General features: G+C 42.2%; 1 protein-coding gene and 1 pseudogene across 1 annotated transcript; both read left to right on the forward strand.

Annotated features, from left to right (window-relative positions):
- Positions 1 to 8086: 8086 nt before the first annotated feature.
- On the forward strand, positions 8087 to 9095 carry LOC102022038 (annotated as a pseudogene).
- A 5293-nt stretch (positions 9096 to 14388) lies between these two features.
- On the forward strand, positions 14389 to 17587 carry LOC102005097 (beta-defensin 8-like). The gene is made up of 2 exons (XM_005373835.2): positions 14389 to 14497; positions 17366 to 17587. Exons 1-2 carry the CDS (start codon positions 14440 to 14442, stop codon positions 17491 to 17493), a joined length of 186 nt encoding a protein of 61 aa, XP_005373892.1. The 5' UTR covers positions 14389 to 14439; the 3' UTR covers positions 17494 to 17587.
- Positions 17588 to 21427: the final 3840 nt, after the last annotated feature.

Raw genomic sequence — 21427 nt, forward strand, 5'->3', positions numbered from 1 at the left:
GCTACAGAGCTGTCCTGGGCTCACTGAACAGGGCAGCTTTCCAAACCGCATGTCTGAACTTTATTTAATCCTTGACATTATGAAAATGAAAGGAATGAACAAACAGAGAGTGGCAGGATGGAAGGAAAGATGGAATAGAAAGAGGCATAAGGAAATCTGAATCTGAGGCTACAGCCTGAGATCATAAATCAGATTAACTCACAGAGAAAAACCTTCCTTTTGTAAACATCATATGTGGCTTCAATGTTAGAAGGTTCCAAGAGACACCAGAAACCTTGCATCCGTCCCACACTTAGAGCCACACCAGGAATGGAGCAGGACAAAGAGGGAGGGAGGAAGGAAGGAGGAATGCCATTAAACCACATGTTACATGTAAGAAACAGTATTACTAAGGTTTATTTTTCTTGTAAATAAGTACTTTCAAGTATAAGTTACATATGCGCCAAATTCTCATTGAACAGTTTCAGTATTTGGAGCTGCATTCTTTCGATCTCACCTCAGGGAAAGTAACTAATGAGTCAAATGGGCAGAAAACCAAAAAGATGAAACAGGTCACTGCTGAACACTTCGATGTTGAAACTGCTAACCTGCATGTGCATAAGTGGGGTCACTGACGGGTGAACTAAATCAAGTCAGCCTGCCTTGAGGAGTTCCCACCTGACCTGAATTGCATGCCACAGATCAGAATCCTCAACATCCAATTGTGAGAAAATGATATCTCCTGCAAAGCAGCAGTGTCATGCCATGTCAACAACTCGTAGCAAATAATCCTTGAGTCACGTTGCATTGTGCTGGTGGAATAGTCCAACCTTGATAGTAAAACACGTTAGTGTAAACAGAAGACCAAACCACGTGAGTTTGTGTCCTTTCTGAAATCATCTTTCACGTATAAAACTCATTTACCTTTGCTTTTTATTTGTTTTCTTTTAGATTCCATTAAAGCTGTAAAAGATCCATTCACTTGCTACAAAAATGGAGGCTCATGCACATTTAAGTGTGGTAAATACCAGGCCCAGATCGGCACCTGCGGCTTGCCTCTGACGAAGTGCTGCAGATAACAGTGAAAGAGCCAGGAGCCCACCTTGACAATGTGGGCCGAGAATCTTCTCCCTTAAAAACAACTTGTAAAATTAAAGCAAATTGAACCACTTTGCTGACAACAAAAATTCTTGCCCTTCAGTAATTGCATTTTGATTCGCACAAACCAGTATCTGATGTCTGGGAGTCAGCTCTAATATCTCCACAAGGTGACCAGGGGCACCATCATTGGGCAGTTGTGGGCTTTCCAGGCTTATGAGCAACTGCACCCCCTGGTCCTGTGCTCCTCAAAGAGTCTTGTTTGGTGCTTTCTTGTTACAAGACTTGCTCTCCTTCTGCTCCTTCCCGCTTGCATACCCTTTCTCACCCTGACACTCTGCCTCCTCCCTCGGGTCCCAACTTCCCGCCTCCTCCTAGAGTCAGAGAAGGCGACCTCTCCATCCTCCCTGTTCACAGCTGCTCACTCCCCTTCAGTCACTGCTCCTTACTCAGTGACACTTTGTTCTCACGTAAGAGAACCGTAGTGCTCTTCTTCAAAGGAAACTGTCGATGAGTGCAGAGTTTGCCTTTTCCCTTTATGCACTCACCATTCAGTGGAGACCTTACCTCAACAATGATTATAGATTGAGTAACAAATGTGAGTTGTACTAAGTTTCCCTTAAATTTCATTATAATATGATATAAGCTAATAATGTGTGTCTCAATTACTTTTTACATTACTGAGACAAAATACCTGACTCCCAAAATTAAAGGAGGAAAGGTTTATTTTGGTTCTGTTTGTGGAGGTTTCAGCCCACAGTTGGCTGGCTGTCAGGCAGAATATCATAGCCAATGGGCATCACAGAGGAGAAACAGTCTATGGTGTGGCAGGCAGAGGGCAGTGAGCACCAAGCAGCAGCAGCAGCAGCAGCAGCAGCAGCAGCAGCAGCAGTAGACTCTATCTGTTCCTTTATATTCCATCCATGATATAAGCTATTGATTGGTGCCACCATACCTAGGGAAGGGCATCCATTGTCCACACTCTTAATTGCAATATCACAACATTAATCCATATTTACATATACTAAATATTTACATATACTAAATATTTACATATACTAAATATGGCCACCTCCAAAAAGCCCCACCTAAGACCACACGAGGCTTTGGTAGATAAAAACTATGACATTCTTCCTCTACCACCCAAAAGACTCACACACATCCCTTTATACAAAAGGCATTTAGTCAATCTCTAACTGTTACCAAAATCCTAACAGTTTCAGCTTCACTGAAAAGTTCAAGTCCAAAGTCACCTCTGAGCTTTAAGGCAAACTCTTAGCTGTGAGCCCCTGTACAAATGAAAAGAAAGTTAAACACTTTCAACATACAATGGCATAATATGAACATGACCATTCCAAAAGATACAACAGAAGACCAGAAAGGAATGGGACCAAGGCAAGTATAGAATGCAGCAGGGCAAACATTAAATTCATGTCTAGCGTCTGGGGCACTCTGTGGCAAGATGTGAACTCCAAAGAGTTTGCGCTGCTCTTCCCTGTGCCTCTCTCCTTGCAGCTTTCTTGAGCTGATCATGTTCCTGGCTTCTCCAATCTTCCAGGGTCTCCACTGCACCTTCAGCTAAACACTCACAAGTTCACGTACCATTCTCATTGATCCTCTAGCTAAAACAGCTTACTGTGATTAAAAACCTGGGTGATTTTTCCTTTTTTGGTTTCTTTAGGACATTTTCAATAATAATAATAAACATTTTCACATTTATGTATAGAAATGAATGTCATATTATATATCTTGAAATGGTGGCGTCACTGGCTGCCCTAGAGAAGCCCATAGAATAATCAAGCCCAGCCTATACTTGGGGAATTCTCTGTTCCTTTGTCTTTTCAGAGGGTGGCTCTTGTGGACACACCCACTGTGAGGCGCTGTAGCCTCACTTCAATGTGGCAGCTTTCCAAATTGCATGTCTGAGCCTCATTTCACCCTTGATGTTATGGAAACTGAATAAAAGGGAAAAGTAAAAGAGCATGGTGGATGAGATAGAGTGGAGGGGGAAGGAAACTAGAAGACCAGACCTGAGATCATTATTCATACTGAAAGGGTATTGAAAAGGCCTCATTTGGTCATGTTTGCTTATGGTTCTGTGTTAACAGAACTATACTGAGGTTCTGAGAGACACCAGATAGCTTGCTGTGTGCCTATGTTTAGAACACAATGCTTACCTCTTAGGAAGAAATAAAGAGAGAGGGAAGAGGGAGAAAAGGAAGGAAGGATACAAGTAGGACCAGATACCACATAGTGAGGACAATATTAAAGAAGTTTGGGTCCACAGTTAGTTTCTTTTCCATCTGTAAATAAGTTTAGGCATTGTTATGGCCTAAATGGCTTTGTGTCAGGATGTCTCCCAAAAGCCTCATGTGGTCATGCAGGGCCAGGCTTTTTGCAGGCAGCTGAATCTAGAGTTTGTGATTGGCTCATTGTCTAGGGCTGGGAGTGGGGTATGAGTGCTACAGTCGCCCTAGGGCAGAGAGTTTGCATACAACATAAGGGAGGGAAAGGGGCTTGCCTCCCCGTTTGCTCTTGTTGCTTTTACTGTCTTCTGCAGTCTTGAAATGTCCCTCACCCTGCCTTGGAGCCAGCTGATTACAGACTGAAAGCTCCAAAAACTGAACTAAACAAACACGTCCTTCCTTAATTTTGGGGGTCAGGTATTTTGTCTCAAAAATGAGAGAAAAATAATCAAGACAGAATTTGATACCAAATTGGGGTCATTGCTCTGACTATGACTGATCATATAGTTCAAGAGCCTTTAAGAATGGCTTGTGGGAAGAGTTTAGAAAGGTTCAGAGTTGTCTCCTGAAATAGTAGAGCTGGAACACCTTAGGCTGCTCTGTACAGGAGATTCTGGTCAGAGCTCAGAAGACTATAAGCCTGATAGAAATCCTGCCAGTAAAGACCAGGCTTGGGAGGTTTCTGCTGGGAAGAAGGACTGTATTGGTTGTTAGACTCCAGAGTATGTATGTTATGGCTTAGCAGAAAGTTTGTCTGCATTTTGCTCCTGTCCAGAGACATTGCCTGAGAGTGAGATTAATTAATCTGGCAGGAGAAATATCAAGGCAGTGGAATGTTGAGGCAGTGGCATGGTTATTGGTGGGGTCTTTTAGCCAGATTTATGTTAAAAATCAACAGGAAAGAGACCAGAAGTATGATTTAAAATGTTGTGAATTTGGCCAGAAAGGAAGCTCCAGTAAAGCTGTGTACTGCAAAGATAGAGCAGAGATCTCAATTGCTAAGAAAGAACAGGAGAATAAAAAAGATGCCTGGAGGGCATCACAAGCAGCAGTAAATCTCCACCTTTGCAGCCTCAAAATTGCAAAAGTAAAAGACCTTGCTTTCAGAAGAAAGTCCCAGAGTGCCAGGTTCCAAAATAGCTTCAGCTGCACCAGGTTTCACAATGGCAGCAGCATAGAGAATTTATCCCTTAGAATTGGATTCAGAGTGCTTAGTTATACAGGCACTCAACACCTACAGCCAAGAAAGAGAGAAGCCTGGCTACTGCTCCAGCTGGCAGCAGATCTTGCCATCATCCATGTGGTGCTGGATCCATGCAGAATGCAGGAGTTCTGAGGTTAAAAAGGCTCTACCCAGATTTCAAAAGAAAGCCTGGGAGGCCAGGCAGTGTGCCTCTGAGAAGACAATGTGTGAAGCTGTGAAGGAGATGCCAAAGGTGCAGTGGAGACCCCGGAAGTTTAGGAAAGCCAGAAAAGTGGATCACCTGAGGAAACCTGCAAGGAGAGAGGAAAGCTGGTGCAAGAGAGAAGCCATGGGAGCTACGACCACCAGAAGTGCCTTAAGGGTGGTGCCACCCAAGCCTTTTGGAGCTCACACATTGCCACAGGTTGTATGGGACCTTGCACATGAAACTATAAGATTTAACATTTGCCTTGCTGGATTTTGGACTTACTTTGGTCCCAGTTCTTTGTATCCCTCTGTTTGTAACTTTTGCAATGGAACTGTTTATCTCATGCCATTGAAAGATGGAAGTGTTTAACTTTCTTTTCATTTATAAGAGTTTGGCTTACATCTTAGAGGAGACTTGGGACTTGGACTTTTCAGCAATACTGAAACTGTTAGAAGTTTAGAAACTCTTAGAAATGGACTAAATGCTTTTTGCATAAGAGGATGTGCAAGAGGCTTTGGGGGGCCAGGGGCATAATGTCATGGTTTGTGTCTAGATGTTCCCCCAGAACCTCATGTGGCCATGGATGGTGGGGTTTCAGAGGTGGCTGAATCCAGAGTTTGTGATTGGTTCATCGTCTAGTACTGAGATTTGCAGTATGAGCATTACACCCACCCTTGGGCTGATAGCCTGCATACAACATAAGGGAGGAAAATAAGCATGCCTGCAAATGTTGTGGGTGATGCTAGGTGTGCTGCCAGCAGAAGCACTACTCCAGCCCCCTTGACCATGGTAGCAGCTGCCACTGTAAGCTATGTGGCTGAAGTGAAGGAGACACTTCACTAGGCAACCCAGAGTAAGCAGAGCACCCTGGGATTACTTTCTCCAAGCAATGTCTTTCAAACATTTTATCCTTCTCTGCACCTGAAACTGTGAAGTGAGGAGTCTGACCGATTCCTGAGATGTTTTCAGCCATTTTACCTACTGTCAATTGAAATGTATTTGGTTTCTTTATAATCTTGCTGATCTTTTCAGTAACCAAGCTTTATTTTTCCCATCTTTGAAAACACTTCCTATCTCATGAAGCTGCAAACTTTTCTGCTCTTTTCTCCTTACTTTTACTATAGATTTGAATGAAAATACCCGCAGAATCCATGCCACAGTTTGAACATTGAGGTGCCTTGAAATATCTGCCTCCAGATCAATTAGTCTGTGAACTATGCAAAATTTTAGGACATAAACAGAATATAGACACATTCTTTTCTAGAATGAACCTCATATGTCATGTAGACTGGTTTCCAGTAAGTCCTCATTCCTACCTGAAAACACATGAGCCTGGCCTTTAATTTTAGCATTCTTGCCAGCATTCTGGTCCTCTGACCTAGGAACCACGCAGCTGGGCATAGCCAGTCACACCAAAGGCCCCACTCATGGTACCAATTTCCTGCATTAGTGGACTTTCCCGTCACTGCGACAACATACAAGACTCCTGAAACTGAAAGACTGACTTATTCTGTCTTACATTTCTGAGGATTCAGTCTATGGCTGTGAATTCCAAGAAAGAAGTAGCCTTGCTGAGACATAGCAGAGCATTATTGCCCACTTGATCATAGCTAGGAAGCCCAGCAAGAAAGGAGTCAAAGACAAGAATACAAGAAACCTTCCAGGCAAAGATGCCTAGAACCCAACTTCTTCTAGGCCCTGGCTACCGAAAGAACATTCTGCTATTAACTCATCAACGTTTATCCTCTGATAAATATGGTGCCACCATCACACCAACATGTTTCCAAAGGCCTCAAGTCTGGAGACCTGACTCTCTTCAGGGATATTTCTAGCCTAAGCCACAACATGCTCTAAAATGAGCACTGCCAGTGCCCTGAGATGTAAACTGAACAAGAACAACACATACAAAAGTGCTGGTTGTGACTGTCTGAAGTTGCAGTAGGAGTGCGGGTGAAATCCATTATCTTCATGGGTGAATTTTTAAATGACAATGTTTCACTTTCATAATAATTTTAAACATATGAGCCATAAAGAAGAGATGAGTACGGATTAACAACAAACACAAGAAAGATAAGAACTGCTAACTCAACCTTTGAAATCTAATAATGTTCCTTTCTAAGAAGAAGCTTGAGATGGATTAGTTCTTAAAACAGCTTACTGAAATAAGTAGAGAAGGAGCAACCCGGCTGATTGTGTAAGTCTGATATAAAATGGAACAGGGTAAAGAACAAGAGCAACTCATTCTAAGTCCTTTTCTCGCTAATTCAGGGAGTCTCATTTGTACACAGCTGTCTCTTTCTTTCTATTAACTCTTCATTTAATCTACTTCTGGGTAAATGCAATTCTGATCCATAATAATGTGTTTGATTTCTTAAGCATTCAAGGTGAAAAAAAGAATCAGACCCTCTTAGATTAAAAATATTTCTACCTTCATAAATACATCTGATAGGAGGGTCTGGTCACAGGTCAAGTTAATTTACCAAAAGATTATGTACCAGAGATAAATGATTGTACAGTGCTATACTTTTTTTTTGTAAAGGTAAATTACTGAAAAAATATAATGATCAGTAAAATATCAAAATGACAAATCCTAAGTGCTCAAACCCACTCAGTGCACTTTGATCCCATATAGGCAGATCCCATTTTTAATAGTGTAATTTTAGCAAATGAAGGATTGTTTTCTGATGCTTAGAAGTAAGTGCCTGAGTAGTTAGAGATGAAGTTTATCACAGTAAATCAAGTAGTTACTATGACTATTTCATTCATTCTTGTTTTCTAGGGAAATGATAAAACTGCTCCTTTCTTAGAAACATTTGGTTGTAGTAACCTTTCCTTTTGCTGTGACAAAATAATGAATATTCAAATGAGAAGAAGAAACCATTTACTTTGGCTCATGTCACAGTAGGGTCAGTCCATACTTGATTGGCTCCAATATTAATAGTGTGATAGAGGAGCATGGCAGAGAAAACCACTTACCTCCTGGTGTCCAGGAGACAGAAAAGAGTTAGAGCCTGGGACAGGAATACAGTATTCCAGCTCACACCCTGTGACAGAACTCCTAAAAGGCCCCATACTTTACAGGGCATCCACTCATTGCACTTGGCAATGGGTGAATCCACTGACAGGTATAGCACTCCCATTGTCCCCAAAACATCCCAACACCTTCCAAATACATGAAACTTTTAGATAATATTTTAAATCCAAACCCCAAAGTCTCATAATGATTTCATTACTCAAAATGCATTCAGTCTTTGTTTAAGAGTTGTACAATCTTCCCTGCCGTGAATCCGTCCTGCTCCTCCTCTGCTCTCTGGAGCAGCACCCATTCACTTCCATCCACGTTCTCTCTGCCCAAGTGCCTGCCACCACTCCATGGAAGACTCAGTGAATACGGACATGAGTCCCCTGAGGCCTCAGACTGATTCTTTTGGCTGTGAACTAAAGGCCAACAAAGATTATCACTTGAAGGTGCATAATGAATATGAGCACCAGCTGTCATTAGGAACAGTCAGTTCAGGGGCTGGTCCAAACGATGAATCGCACATTGTTGGAGCAGAGGCTGTGAATTATGAAGGCAGTCCAATTAAAGTAACACTGGCAACTTTGAAAATGTCTGTACAGCCAATGGTTTCCCTTGGGAGCTTTGAAATTATACCACCTGTTTTCCTAACACTGAAGTGTGATTCAGCACCCGATGTATTAGTGGACGTCACTTGGTAGATACGGAGGAAGATGCGGAGTGAGATGAGGAGAAGGAAGAAAATGTAATTTTTCATGTCTATATCTTGTAATCTGAGCAACTACTTGGAAGATAACAATATGCAAATAACCACTGTTAATTTCCTATCATCTTGTTTTGTTTTGAAATTCTGTATCATTTTTATTGATCTTTTCCTCTCTTTAAAATAAAAAATGAAAAACTCTTCAGTGTATCTGGAAAACAATCTGTCCCTGGAAGTGGTGGCAAGTTTCCACAGAAAAAAGTAAAACTAGCTTGTGATGAAGATGATGATGATGATGATGATGATGATTTTGATGAGAAAACTGAAGAGATAGCGCTAGTGAAGAAATCAGTATGACATACTCCTGCCAAAAATGCACAAAAAATCAAACCAGAATAGAAAAGACTCAGAACCATCAACAAGAAGATCAAAAGGCCAGGAATACTTCAAAAAGCAGGAAAAGACTCTTAAGACACCCAAAGGACCAAGTTTCATAGAAGATATTAAAGCAAAAATGCTAGCAAGTATAGAAAAAGGTCATTCTCATCTAAAGTGGAAGCGAAGCACATCAATTATGTGATTGCTTCCAGATGAGTAGCCAGGAGGCTATTCAAGATCTCTACCAGTGGAGAAAGTCTCTAAGAAAAAAGTTTAAATAGTTTGTAAAAAAATTTCTGTCATTTCATTTCTGTAGCAGTTGCTATCTGGCTATCCTCTTTGCAAAGCAGAGTGTGAGCTTTCCCTACAGTGTTCGATAAATGTTGCTCAGGTTCCATGGCCAAGAATGTGTTGTCCAAAAGAATTCCCGAACTTTACTTGGTTTGAAGGATGTATGCAACGTTATAATAGGACATAATAGTGATGGTGGTCTGTCCTGGTTACTTTTCTCTCGTTGCTGAGACAAAATACCTGACACCCAAAACGAAGGAAGGAAAGGTTTATTTAGCTCACAGTTTGTGGAGGTTTCAGTCCATACTTGGCTGGCTCCGAGGCAGAAGGTAGCAAACCAACAAGAGCAAAGGGGGAAACGGCAGCCAAACAGCAAAGCAGCCAGAGCAAAACGGGCGGAATTGCGGCAAGCAGCTTCTTTCTTGCCTTACATCGTAAACAGGCTACCCCCACCTAAGGGGCGTGTAGCTCTCACACAATCTCCATGCTCTCCTCTTCCACAGGCTCAGGATGTATACAAAGTAAGTATCCTGGCTTCCTGCTGAGTCACTTAGCCAAACCTCTAGACTCCCCAAGTTGACGCAATGTTTCAACCATAACATGGTCAGACATGGAGACAGTGAGGAGACAAAACTATGCACGTTAAATAAACTCTGTATTTTAATAAAGCAAAAAAGAGTTGTACAATCTTATCGGCAACAACATTATTGAAAAAATCAAATCTGAGTTCTTCTGAGTCCCCAGGAGGCAAACTGAGCTGTGAGCCCCTGTGAAAATGAAAAAAGAAAGTTAAATACTTCCAACATTCAGTGACACAGGCAAATGTTCCCATTCCAAAGTGGAGGAATACTGGACTCAAAAGGAATGGGACTAAGTAAGACTGAACCACAACAGGCCAAACGTTAACTCATGCGGCTCCCTGTGGAGCACGCAGGGCCGAGTATGGCAATATTTGAGCTCTACAGGGCTTGGGTGGCCCTTCCCTTATGGCATATGGCCTGGCTGCAGGATTTATGGTCTCTCTCCTAGGTTGACTTTGCGTACTGCCTGCAGGTTTCCTCTGCAAAGGTTTCACATTCCTGGCATCTCTAACTTCCTGAGGTCTTCAGGGCACCTTAGTCCTTACTTTCCTGGCTTCATGCATTTCCTTCCCAGGGCGAGCTTGCCTGGTTTCCGAGGACTTCCTCTGAGATTTTGATCAGGGCTCCATAACTTGTTCATTCCACATGCCAGAAAATTCGAGTGAACGGTGCATGTTCTACTGCTCCCCCTTGAGACACGTTTGCAGGTGCTGCTGAGAGCTGGATGGTTGACCTCAGAGATATTCTTTCTTAGGTAGAAAAACCTGAAAGAGCAAGGCACCCTGGAAGTGTCTTCTCAAAACAATCTTTCAAGGTTTCTTAGCCTTTTCATACTGTGAATGGTGGCATCTGCTCTATCCCTGAGATGACTTGAAGCAATGATTTCCATGGTCCAATACGAATACTTTGGCTTCTGTTTACATGTTAATCTTTTCAGCAACCAGACTCTCCTTTGCCCCCACCTCCGGGTGCTTTCTTTCTTATGCAGCTGCAGGCTTTTCAAATCATTTCACTTCAGTTTTTCCCTCCTGATTCTGACCATAAATCTGAATGAAAATAGCCAGCAGTGCCCAAGTCATAGCTTGCGATGCCTGGAAATTTCCTCTGCCAGATGTTTTTCTGCTACCTTTAAACTCAACCTCACACAAAGACTTAACCAATGGACAAAATATAGACAGATTCTTTCCCAGAAAGAAAAATATACAGGATATATTCCAGTATCCAAGAAAGTCATCATTCCTATCTGAAACCTTATGAGTACGGAATTCTTCCTGAAATTCTGCTCCTCTGAACTCTGACCAAAAGTGCCCATCAAGCTCTGCATACAGCACCTGAGACTTCTCCAGGGAGCATCTCCAAACTTATTCAATCTTGACCCACAGAACATATTCACACTTATCCCTGACCCTGTGGTCTTGTATGGTCAGTCATACCAATGACCCACTCCTGGGTGCAGATTTTCAGCATTAGTCAATTTTCTTATCACTGTAATGAAGATACCTGACACCTGAAACTTAAAGGAAGAAAGGCTTATTTTGGCTCATGTGTCAGAAAATTCATCCCATGATAGGTTGGCTCCCAGAGAAGAATGGATGGATGGAAACATATAGTAGACAAATGTTGCTCACCTCACTGTGGATAGCAAGAGGGGTGAGAGAACAGTGGCGGACAATAGTGAATATTCACCCTTTTATGTCAAGAAACAAGTGCTCTAGGAGCTGGGGATTTAGCTCAGCGGCACAGCGCCTGCCTGGCAAGCACAAGGTTGTGAGTTCGATTCCCGGTACCAGAGAAAAACAAAACAAAAACAAAAAAAAAGAAACAAGTGATCTAACACCTCCAGAGAGGCCTCACCTCCTACACTGGATAAATCCACTGATGATAACTTCCTCACCCTCATCCTATCACCTTCTGTAACTTCTGAAGGTGTGAAACTTCTGTGGGACATTTAGATCTAAACCATACTTTTGTCTAACACAAACATTGCAAATGCCCTGAGAAGGAGGTGGGACTAAAATCGCACAAGCCAAAGTGCTGCTGGAGGTTCTCTAGGGTCACTACAGGAATGGAGGAAAAGAACTTGCTTCTGTGTGTGAGGATTTTTAAATCACAGCATATTATTTTTATACTAATTGTAAGCATATGAGTCATTACAAAGGATGAGTAAATGTTAGTGCAAAGATGAGAAAGGTAAGAACTACTAACGTAATTCAACATTTGAAATCCAGTAAAGCCCCTGCGCAAGCAGGGCCCCAAGATTGCTTGTTAATATGGCTTGCTGTAATAAACAGAGACAGATCCATCTGTCTCAATGTGGAACTTTAGATTTAAAATGGACGTGTGGGCATGGGGACAACAATTACGAAGTCTCTACTTGGACAAACGGGAAACGTTAATATTGAGATTACACTAAATTATGCCATCAATCATTCTTTTCACCTTTATGAATTTTACCCTGAATTTTATAGCAATTTTCTCATATTGTTAAGAAATGTTCACCTGGATAATTAGAGTGAAAGGTCATGATGTACTGTGGCTGGAATCCTAAAGTCCCTGGCAGCCATATGTTAAAGGTTGATTGTTCCTTTATCTGAGGATGCTATTGAGCCCCGTGTAATTGCCTAGAGGTGGGGCCTAGTTGGGGGAAGGCCTATCATGGGGTGCAAGCCATTGAGGGGGGCATTTGACACTCACCTGTTTCCTTTCTCTGTCTTTTCCTGCAGCTGTCACGAGGTGAGCAGCTCTGGTCTACCATATGCTCCCCAACCCGATGCTATGCCTCCCATCAGGCTTCAAAGCAGCGAAGTCAATGAAAAATAGTCGAAAACTCTGAAACTGTGAGCGAGTAAACCTTTCCACCCTGTAAGCTGATTCTCTCTGGTATTTTGTCACAGTGATAGAAAGCTTAGAAGCACATGATGTTTACTAACTTCAAAATAACATAGCATAGAGAGGGGTTTTGTCACATTCTGTTTTTCTTTATATTTCCTTGGCCTGGAGTGAATGCTATTGGAGTCAAGAATGAGTGTGTAGCTTTGTCAATTCAGGCCTCCTCAGGAACTGGGAAATCAAGTCCTGAGGAGGGCGAGTACCCTGCTGACTACAGCTCTGAAGTCATGGGATTTGCTCCATCACTTCCGAGAGCATCCTAACTGTTTCCTGCTGTTTTTCACTCCACCAGGAACTTCCTCTTTGAGTCACAATGTTATTTCCAGTCCTAATGACACAGCATGATCACCAGCCTACCCAGGAAATTCCTGTGACTGGAGAGTAGAGAGGTAGGTCCCATAGACAGGGAGGGCATCCAAAGGGGACAGGAGATGTTGCCAAGCAGGTAGGAAATGGACACAGGATTAAGTCCTAGCATTCTACTGCACACCAGGGTCACTGCAGTAATTAACAGTCACTCATTGTACTACAGTTAACAGTAATTCATTGTGTATTTCAAAATAGCTGAGAAGCGGGATTTGGGATACCTCCAAATGAACACATGATGAAACTGATTTGATCATTGCATAATGTATATGTGCATTGAAATATCACACTACATTACATAAGGATATACAATGGCTATGCTTCAATTTTTTTTAAAAAAAAAATGTCCCTGACTAGCAGAAAACTGAGCCTCAAATGAATGGCAGTGTAAATAAAGAGGACCTCCCCTTTGTCTGTGCTTCCAGGAACTTGAATGAACCTCCCCTAAGGTCCTAATGAAAAATGGTGTTCTATTGTAGATTTCTGCCTAGGGGCTTCTCTCGCTAAACTTCACTCATGAGAAAGAGTATCAAGTCTCTTAGCTCCTCTCAGGAAAGCTTCACCTCTGAGCTCCTGCACCAGCTCTGTCCATTGTCATCCCAGCAATGGCTTTCCCACCTCATAAAGGAATAGGAGCATTCTGAGGGGCCCCGGAGCACTTGCACAGCCTAAGCTACAGGATACCTCCAGAAATGGTACCACCAAAAGCATTTGTTTTGTGTATAAAGGCCGGGAACCCCACTTAGGGTTGGGCAACAGCATCCAAAGGACAACCAGGATTCTCATCAATAGAAACGTCCAAAACTTGGACTAGGAATTTTGAAAGATTCCTGGAGTTCATCATGGCGAGACGTCCAGGATGAACCACTGACATTGCCCTCTGTGAACCCAAGGAGACCTGCCATTCTCCACAGCATTTTTCCAGTATGTTTCTCTGAGGAAGGAAATAGCACACCCACCTGACTCCATGCCTATCTCATTGGGCAGATGGTGAATTTTTAGAACCAGTTGTATGAATTCCACCAACTTGTGATAAATTGAGGAGATAGCCCTCTTTGTGTGGTCCCCACAGCCAAGACCAAGCACACTTTGGAACTCAGAACATCAGCCTGCCCAGTTTAATCCCAGACATTAATTACACACAGATGGAAGGATGAGTTTGAAACTGTCCCCAAACTGGCAGGACTGGAGCTCCTCGGGGGACAAGTGAACTCAGGGTGTCCCAGCCTAAGTCTGGACCCCCATGAGCAAGCTCTTCCCTCACTTCATCCTCTCCAGATCCTGAAGTACCAGGAAGGAAGCAACACCTCGTTCCAGGCTGGGGAGAATTTGCATACTGGTGACTGGATGTTCTTTGTTCTCTAGGGGATTTTCCCAGACCTGCCCAGTAAGGATAGCCTCTGGTACAGAAATCTACCCCAGCCTCCTGGACCTTTTTAAGGCAGTGCACTTCAGTGCCTCTCCAGTCTCTGCTCCAGAAGTCCAGCAGCCGTCAGCCATGAGGATCCTTCACTTCCTCTTCTCCATCCTCCTCGTATTCTTACTGACCCTGCCAGGTAAGAAGGCAGGGGGATAAACAGTTCAAGTTAGAGATGGAGCCAAGTCAGGTCTCCCTCCCTCTTCCTCTCTCTCTCTCTCTCTCTCTCTCTCTCTCTCTCTCTCTCTCTCTCTCCCTCCCCTATCTCTTCTATTCCCCCATCCCTTGTCTCAGTGTCATTCCTTTTGCATTCTCTGTATCCCTTTCTTTCTCTTTGTCTTTACCTGCTTCTTCTGTTTCTCGTTTTGTGGAATGTGCTCACCTTGGCATCTTTCGTTCTCTCTCTCCTTTCTCTCTGTTCTTCTCTTTACTCCCTCTCCATTCCTTTCTCTACATTCTCTCAACCCATTTTAGACCAGTGTGGTTGTATGGATTACATGATAGAAGTGATCACCACTTCCAACAACTTGAAAGTTGTTTAAGAATCTCCGTGTGTTTCTTATGGCAGAGTATAGACCATTGTGTGTAAACACCACATTTTCCTCATCCATCCTTTGCTGACGGACATACAGGCTGTTTCTATGATCTAGTCAGTATAAATTGTGCTGCTGTAAACATGAGTATGCATATATCCTGTAATATGATGATTTTAACCCTTTGAGGAAGGTACTTAGAAAGAGGATATTTTAATATTTATGCTAATTTGTTTCATTTATACAACTAGCTTCTCTTAGTTCACTGAAAAGAAAATTTTGTGCTATTATCTGTTTCTTCTTTATAAGAGAGGATCTTCTTGTCTGTGTATTGTACTCTGAGTAGCTACTTTGAAGATAATGATACACAGTGTATGAGCTATTGTTATTCTCTTAGTATTTTGCTATAAAATTTTGGGTTTTTTTTTTCCATTAAAAAAAGTCTCAGTGTGGTTTCTCAGGTCCTTCTGAGCTGATCTGCAACTTTTAGTTCTGTGTCCTCACTGCTCCACCTCTGAAAACTGCTCATTGGGGTGAAATCTGGGGTGACTTATTTTCTTCCTTTTCAGTTTTTTTCTCATGAAAGGTTTACTTTTACGTAAAGAATTGCAGAGAATTATCTTGTAGACACCTAAAGGCTGGAGTCTTCTCGCAGCTGAGAGATCCCCATGTAGTGACCTGGCTCAGCCTGCACTGGGGAGCTCCCTCTTCCTCGGTGTTTGCTGAGGACAGTCCCTGAGGATGCCGTCCCTGCACAGGAGCGGCTCTCCACACTGCACGTGCCCACTTCACTTCATCCTTCTTGCGATGACAACCGCATACAAGGAATGAGCAAAAGGAAAGAGCAGCGTGGTTCTGAGGGAGGCATAGAGTGGAGAGGAGGGAAGGTGTGAGGCTAGACCTGAGAGCATAATTCAGAAAAACTTGGTTTTGTCAATTTTGTTCATAAGAGCAAGGAGGCTTTTAAAAACTTTATTAGTGCATGTTACTAGTGCATGGTGCTTACACTGCTTGCGGGAAGTTGGCACATGCGCATAAGACATCTTCATTCCCGTCTTCGTCTCCTTCCCGTCCCTCATTTCCTCACGCACCCATCTCCTCATGCCCTTTCCTTTTTCTTCTCTTTTTTGGATAAATGTATGCAGGATAAAATGTTTACATTCCCTGTGTGGGATTGGTGCACACAGAGAACAGATCTAGATCTAGTTTTTCATCCTCTATTGCTCCTACCTCCACCTGTTGATCCCCTCCCACTCTGAGAAATATGCATCACGCTACTTCTTACCACCTATGTTCTACACTGAGAAATCAAACAATAACGTGTGCTGGAAAGGCTACTGGGAGAAAGGAACCCTTCGACATTATTGGTAGGAAGTGAAGTAGTACAAGCAGTATTAATATAGAAAGCAATGTGAAGATTCCTCAAAAACTTCAACTAGAAATTCAGTTTCACTCTGCTGTTCCCCTCCTAGGTATCTTTCCAAAGCCACTACAGACATTTCATTGTAGTGATATATGTATACTGATATTAATAGCAGCAAAATTCTAATAGCTAAATCTTGGACGTGGAGTGTATGCCCATCAGCAGATGAATGGATAAAAAAAACTGTGGGATTTACATGCCATGGAATGCTATCTGCCATAAAGAAAGATAAACTTGAATCATTTGAAGATAAATGGATGCACCTTGAGACTATACTGTTAAGTGAAATAAATCAGAAACACACGCTTAAGTATTTCATGGTTTCTCTTATACAAGAAACCTATAATATAAATAGAAAACAAACGGATTTTCAGAAATACTATGGACCTTGGTATATGCCAATGTTTAGAACACAAGAAGGCAGAGAAGGAGAGAAAGAGAAAAGAGCAAGAATAGAGAAAAGAGAAAGAATAGAGCAAGGAAAGATGAGGTTTTGACCAGAAAGTAGATACTAGAAACAATATTACAGAAGTTTAGGCTAATTGTTCATTTTTGTTTTCAACTCTATGTTCTTTAGGCATCAAGAGCTATTAAATAATTCCAATGCTTGCAGTATGATTTTCTCTGATCTCAATGCAAATAGTGAACTACATGTTGCAAAGCAGACCTTTAGCACAGGTCACTTAAGCCTGTTCAAATGCTGAGACTGTTGGCTTGTGTGCACAGACAGAGCAGGGTTCCTACAAAGTGACCTTCTCCAGTTCAGGCTGCTTTGTAGAGCTCCTGCCCAATGCATAGAGAGCCACAGACCAAGGCCTTTGTCATTCTGGTTCTAGGAAAATGCACATCCTCTGCATAGGCAGCAGTGCAGGCTTTGTTGAGAATTGGATCCAAACCATCCTTGGGTCATGTTGTGTTATCCTGGTGGAATAACACAGCCCTAACAGTGAAACCCACTAGGTCAAAGCACATGGATTTTTCCTGTTCTGATGTTGTGTTTATGTATAATATTTATTTATTTATTTATTTATTTATCTATTTATTTATTTAGATTTTTCTAAAGCTGTGAACAATCCTGTCAGTTGCTACAAAAATGGAGGCTCATGCACATTCAAATGTGGAACCCATCAGAAATACATCGGCACCTGTGGCTTCCCTTTCTCCAAATGCTGTAGATGATAGCAAAGAAGCCAAGAGACTACTGTGACATACGTGGAGCCATAAATTTGTCATAGAAAAAGGATCTATCTAATTAAAACGCTGCTCAAATGAAGGAATTGTGCCTTTTATGTTTGTCATGCTCTTGAAGTTTAATTCACACAAATCCGTATCTGAAATCTTAACCATTTCTAAGCTCTGCATGAGATGACCAGGGACACCACTGTTAGGTCTTGTGTGCTTTCCAGCTTTATGAGCCTGTGTCCCCTCTGGTCCTTCTAACTTTGCCTGATAGAATTGGTGCTTTCCTGTTTCGTGGATTCTCCTATCTCCACTGCCTCCCTTGGTGCCCTTACCCACCCTGAACACTCCCTCCAGCCTCCTCCCTCCAGCCCCAGCCCCAGCCCCAGCCCCAAGACCACTACTTCACAGAGCCAAAAGAGGCAGACACGGATCCCTCATGTTTCAACTGCTCCTTTCTCTCTGGTCACTGATCCTACTGACAGACACCTTGTTCACATGGAGGTAGAGTTATAGTTCTCTCCTTGGATGGAAGATCTCTATGGTGTGGAGTTTGCTTATTCATTTATCCACTTGCCATTGGAAGGAGACTTTAATTCACAAATGATTACAAATGGAATGCCAAAGCTAAGTGGTATCTTACTAGAAATAGTAAGATACAAACTAATGAAGTGGGAAAATATTCCTTTAAGGAAGATTCTATTGACAAAAATAAAGCACAGAATCCAGGGATATGGGAACACAGGCAAAAATTTAAAGGCCACTGGCAGTAAAAAGAAGGAAGATAGTTTTTGAAAAGCCCTGACCTTCCTTCCAAGGCCATTCTTAGCTAACTCATGATCTGTCTCACTTATGTACAGCTCTTTGTTTCTTTATATTAACTCTTCATTTAATGGGCATACAACCTGCTTCTGGGTAAAAGGAACTTTGTTCCCAAATAATGTCATGGATTTCTTAAAATCCCAAGAAGAAAAAGAAATGAAACCTTTTAAGAGTAAAAATGATTTAATCTAGATAAATACATCTCTCAAGGGACCTGGTCACAAGGTCAAATTAAGTTACCAAAGGATGGATACTAATATAATAGTAGTAATTTTAATATGATGTACCAAAAACTCATGATCAATTATATATTGAAATTTCAACTACAAACCAGATCTAAACCTGATACTGTACTGCTCAAACCCACTTCAAACCCAGACAGTCAGATTCTGTCTGTATTCATGAACTTTTGGTAACTGAAGTATTTTTTATTCAAAATAGATGGTTTGTTTTCTGGGGCCTGGAAGTAACTCTCTTTGATTGTAGAGTAGAGATGAAGTTTAGTACAGAAAAAAACAGTCACTGTGACTATCTCATCCATGCTTGCTCTCCAGGTAGATAGTAAACTCTAAAGGAGAAACTGCTCTTTACTTGGGGAAATACTTTGGCAGTGGCCAGCTTTCCAACGACTGGGATAAAATAACCAACACTTGCAACTTAAAGAAGGAGGAGTTTATTTTGGCTCATGCTTCATAGAATTCAGCCCTTGGTTTGGTGTATTGGAGTTAGTAAAGACATGAAAGAAGAACGTGGCAGAGGAAAGCTGCTTACCTCGTGGCATCCTGGAGGCACAACATGAAAGGTGGAGTCTGGGACAAGACTATGCCCTTCCAGTCCAATCCCCCTTGGCTAAACTCCAAGCAGCTTCCACTCCCTGACTGTGTAACCACTCACTGCACTCAGCATTGGAACAATCCTCTCATGAGTTAAACACCCATGTGATCCCATCCATTCCAAACACAAGAGACTTTTGGAAACACTTCATACCCAAATCATAGCTTTCCAACCTAGCACCCGAATGTGTCATGTCCATGCCATTATCCAAAATCTGTTTAGTTCAGTTCAAAGTGTCACACAATCTTAACAGTTCTAGTGTGGTTGAGAAGTCCAAGAACAATGTCTTCCTTGAGACTAAAGGCAAACTTAGCTATGAGCTCCTATAAAAATAAAAAATGAAAGTGGATTCCAACATACAACAGCACAAGATGAACACTCCCTTTCCCAAAAGAAGGGAGAGTGCAACAGCAACGAGTGGAGCTAAAGCAAGCCTGAAATGCAGCTGAGCAAACATAAAAGCCTGAAGCTCTTTGTTCAGTTCCTGGGGCACATTTTGGCAACATTTGAGTTCTGAAGGGCTTGGGTGGCCATCCACGTATGGCGTTGCAGGTTGCAGCCCTTGTGGCCTCTCTCTGGGGCTGACTCCATTTACTGCCTGCAGGTTTCCTCTGTCTCAATTTCATGTTTCTGGCATGTCTACATGTCTACATACCTGAAGTATTCAGGACACCTTTGTCTCCACTCTCATTGTATTCATTGTCTGTCAGGGGAAGGTTGGCTAGTTTTGGAGACCTTCCTTTGAAGTCTGGGTGGAAGCCACCAGGACCTGGAAACTGTTTCATTCTGTATGCCTAAAAACTCATGTGGATGGCCCAAAGGTTGCTGCCAATGTAGGCAATAGCCTTGGCCCTTAGTCCATCCATGGTTGCAGGTGCCGCTGAGAGTTGGATAGCTGAACTCAAGAATAAATATGGTTGGGCAACTCTGAAGGAAGAGAGCACCCTGGAGTTTTCTTCTCAAAACAAATTCAAAGTTCTTTACCTTATTACACCTTTGAGCCTATACGGGATGGTCTGGCCACTTCTTAAGAGACTGTCCACCTATCCTTTCTATTGTGCTGATACAAAGTATTTTTTTTCGTTTTAGCATTAATTTTCAGCAATCATGTTCTCCTTCACCTCAAATTTGTAGACACTTCTTTTCTAGATTGTATCACGTATGGAATTTAGTTGAGTTTCCAGCAAAGTCCTTATTCTCATGTGGAACCTCCTGAGCCCCGCCTTTCATAATAGCAATCTTATTGACATTCTGGTTTTCGGAGGTCTGACGAGAATTAGCCATTGAGTTGTGCTTACAACATTCTTGGGCCTCTCCTGCTGGCATGTCCTCACCTTTTCAAACTTGTCCCACAGGCCAGTTCCAAAGGTTTTTGAGTCACCTGGTCAGGTACAGTCTCAACAATGGTCCTGATTCAGTTAAGAATTTTATGCATTAGTCAACTTTCCTGTCACTAAGACAAAATGCCTGAGATCCACACCTGAAAGACAGGTTTATTTTAGCTCACATTTCAGAAGATTCACTTCCTATTGGGTCGGAGCCAAGACAGGAAGGGCCTGGCAGAAAGACATGGCAGAGGAATATTGCTCACCTCTTTGCAGCCAGGAATCTGAGTGAGTGGAGCAGGGCACCACCATACACACTTCTATGTGAAGATCGCAGTGACTTGTCCCTGACCCACCATCCCTGACCAGCTCCTAAAGTACATTCAGCTGTGAATCGATCCACTACTGAGTGTAGTGCCACCATCGTCAAAGCACCTCTCAACATCCCCACTTTTAGAAACATGAAATTTTGGGAGGCCCTTTAAATCTACACTGTAACATTCTCCAGCAGGAAGTTGTAAGTGATACAAAATCCAGGGAAGAGAAAAATTACCCCCATGCACATTCTGAATTGCACACACACGCAGCTGTTTGTTTGTTTGGTTGTTCTCTGGGGTGAACACAGGAGTGGAGGGGAGATTCCTCACTTTTATGGGGAGGATTTTAAGTGACAGTGCATTACTTTTAAAATAATTATAAGCATATGAGTCTTGAAAAAATGAGCAACAATTAATGCCAAACATGGAAATTACTATCTCTACTTAACTTTTGAAATCCAAACATGCAATCCAATAAAGACCTTTTCAAGAATGTTTACTATTTGTTCTTATGACAGCTTGCTAATGTGTTTAATGTGTAGCTCTAGCTTTAAAATGGACCAGGAGAAATAGCAACAACAGAAACGACAATAACTATGGAGCCTATGCTTGGAACAAGATGGGAAATGTGAATGC

Source organism: Chinchilla lanigera, unplaced genomic scaffold (genome assembly GCF_000276665.1).
Source record: "Chinchilla lanigera isolate Chin_1 unplaced genomic scaffold, ChiLan1.0 scaffold00002, whole genome shotgun sequence".
NCBI lineage: Eukaryota > Metazoa > Chordata > Mammalia > Rodentia > Chinchillidae > Chinchilla > Chinchilla lanigera.

Coding starts and splice junctions, on each gene's coding strand:
- LOC102005097 (XM_005373835.2), top strand. CDS start 14,440: ATGAGGATCCTTCACTTCCTCTTCTCCATCCTCCTCGTATTCTTACTG. Junction 14,498..17,365: donor ATTCTTACTGACCCTGCCAG/GTAAGAAGGCAG, acceptor TTATTTATTTAG/ATTTTTCTAAAGCTGTGAAC.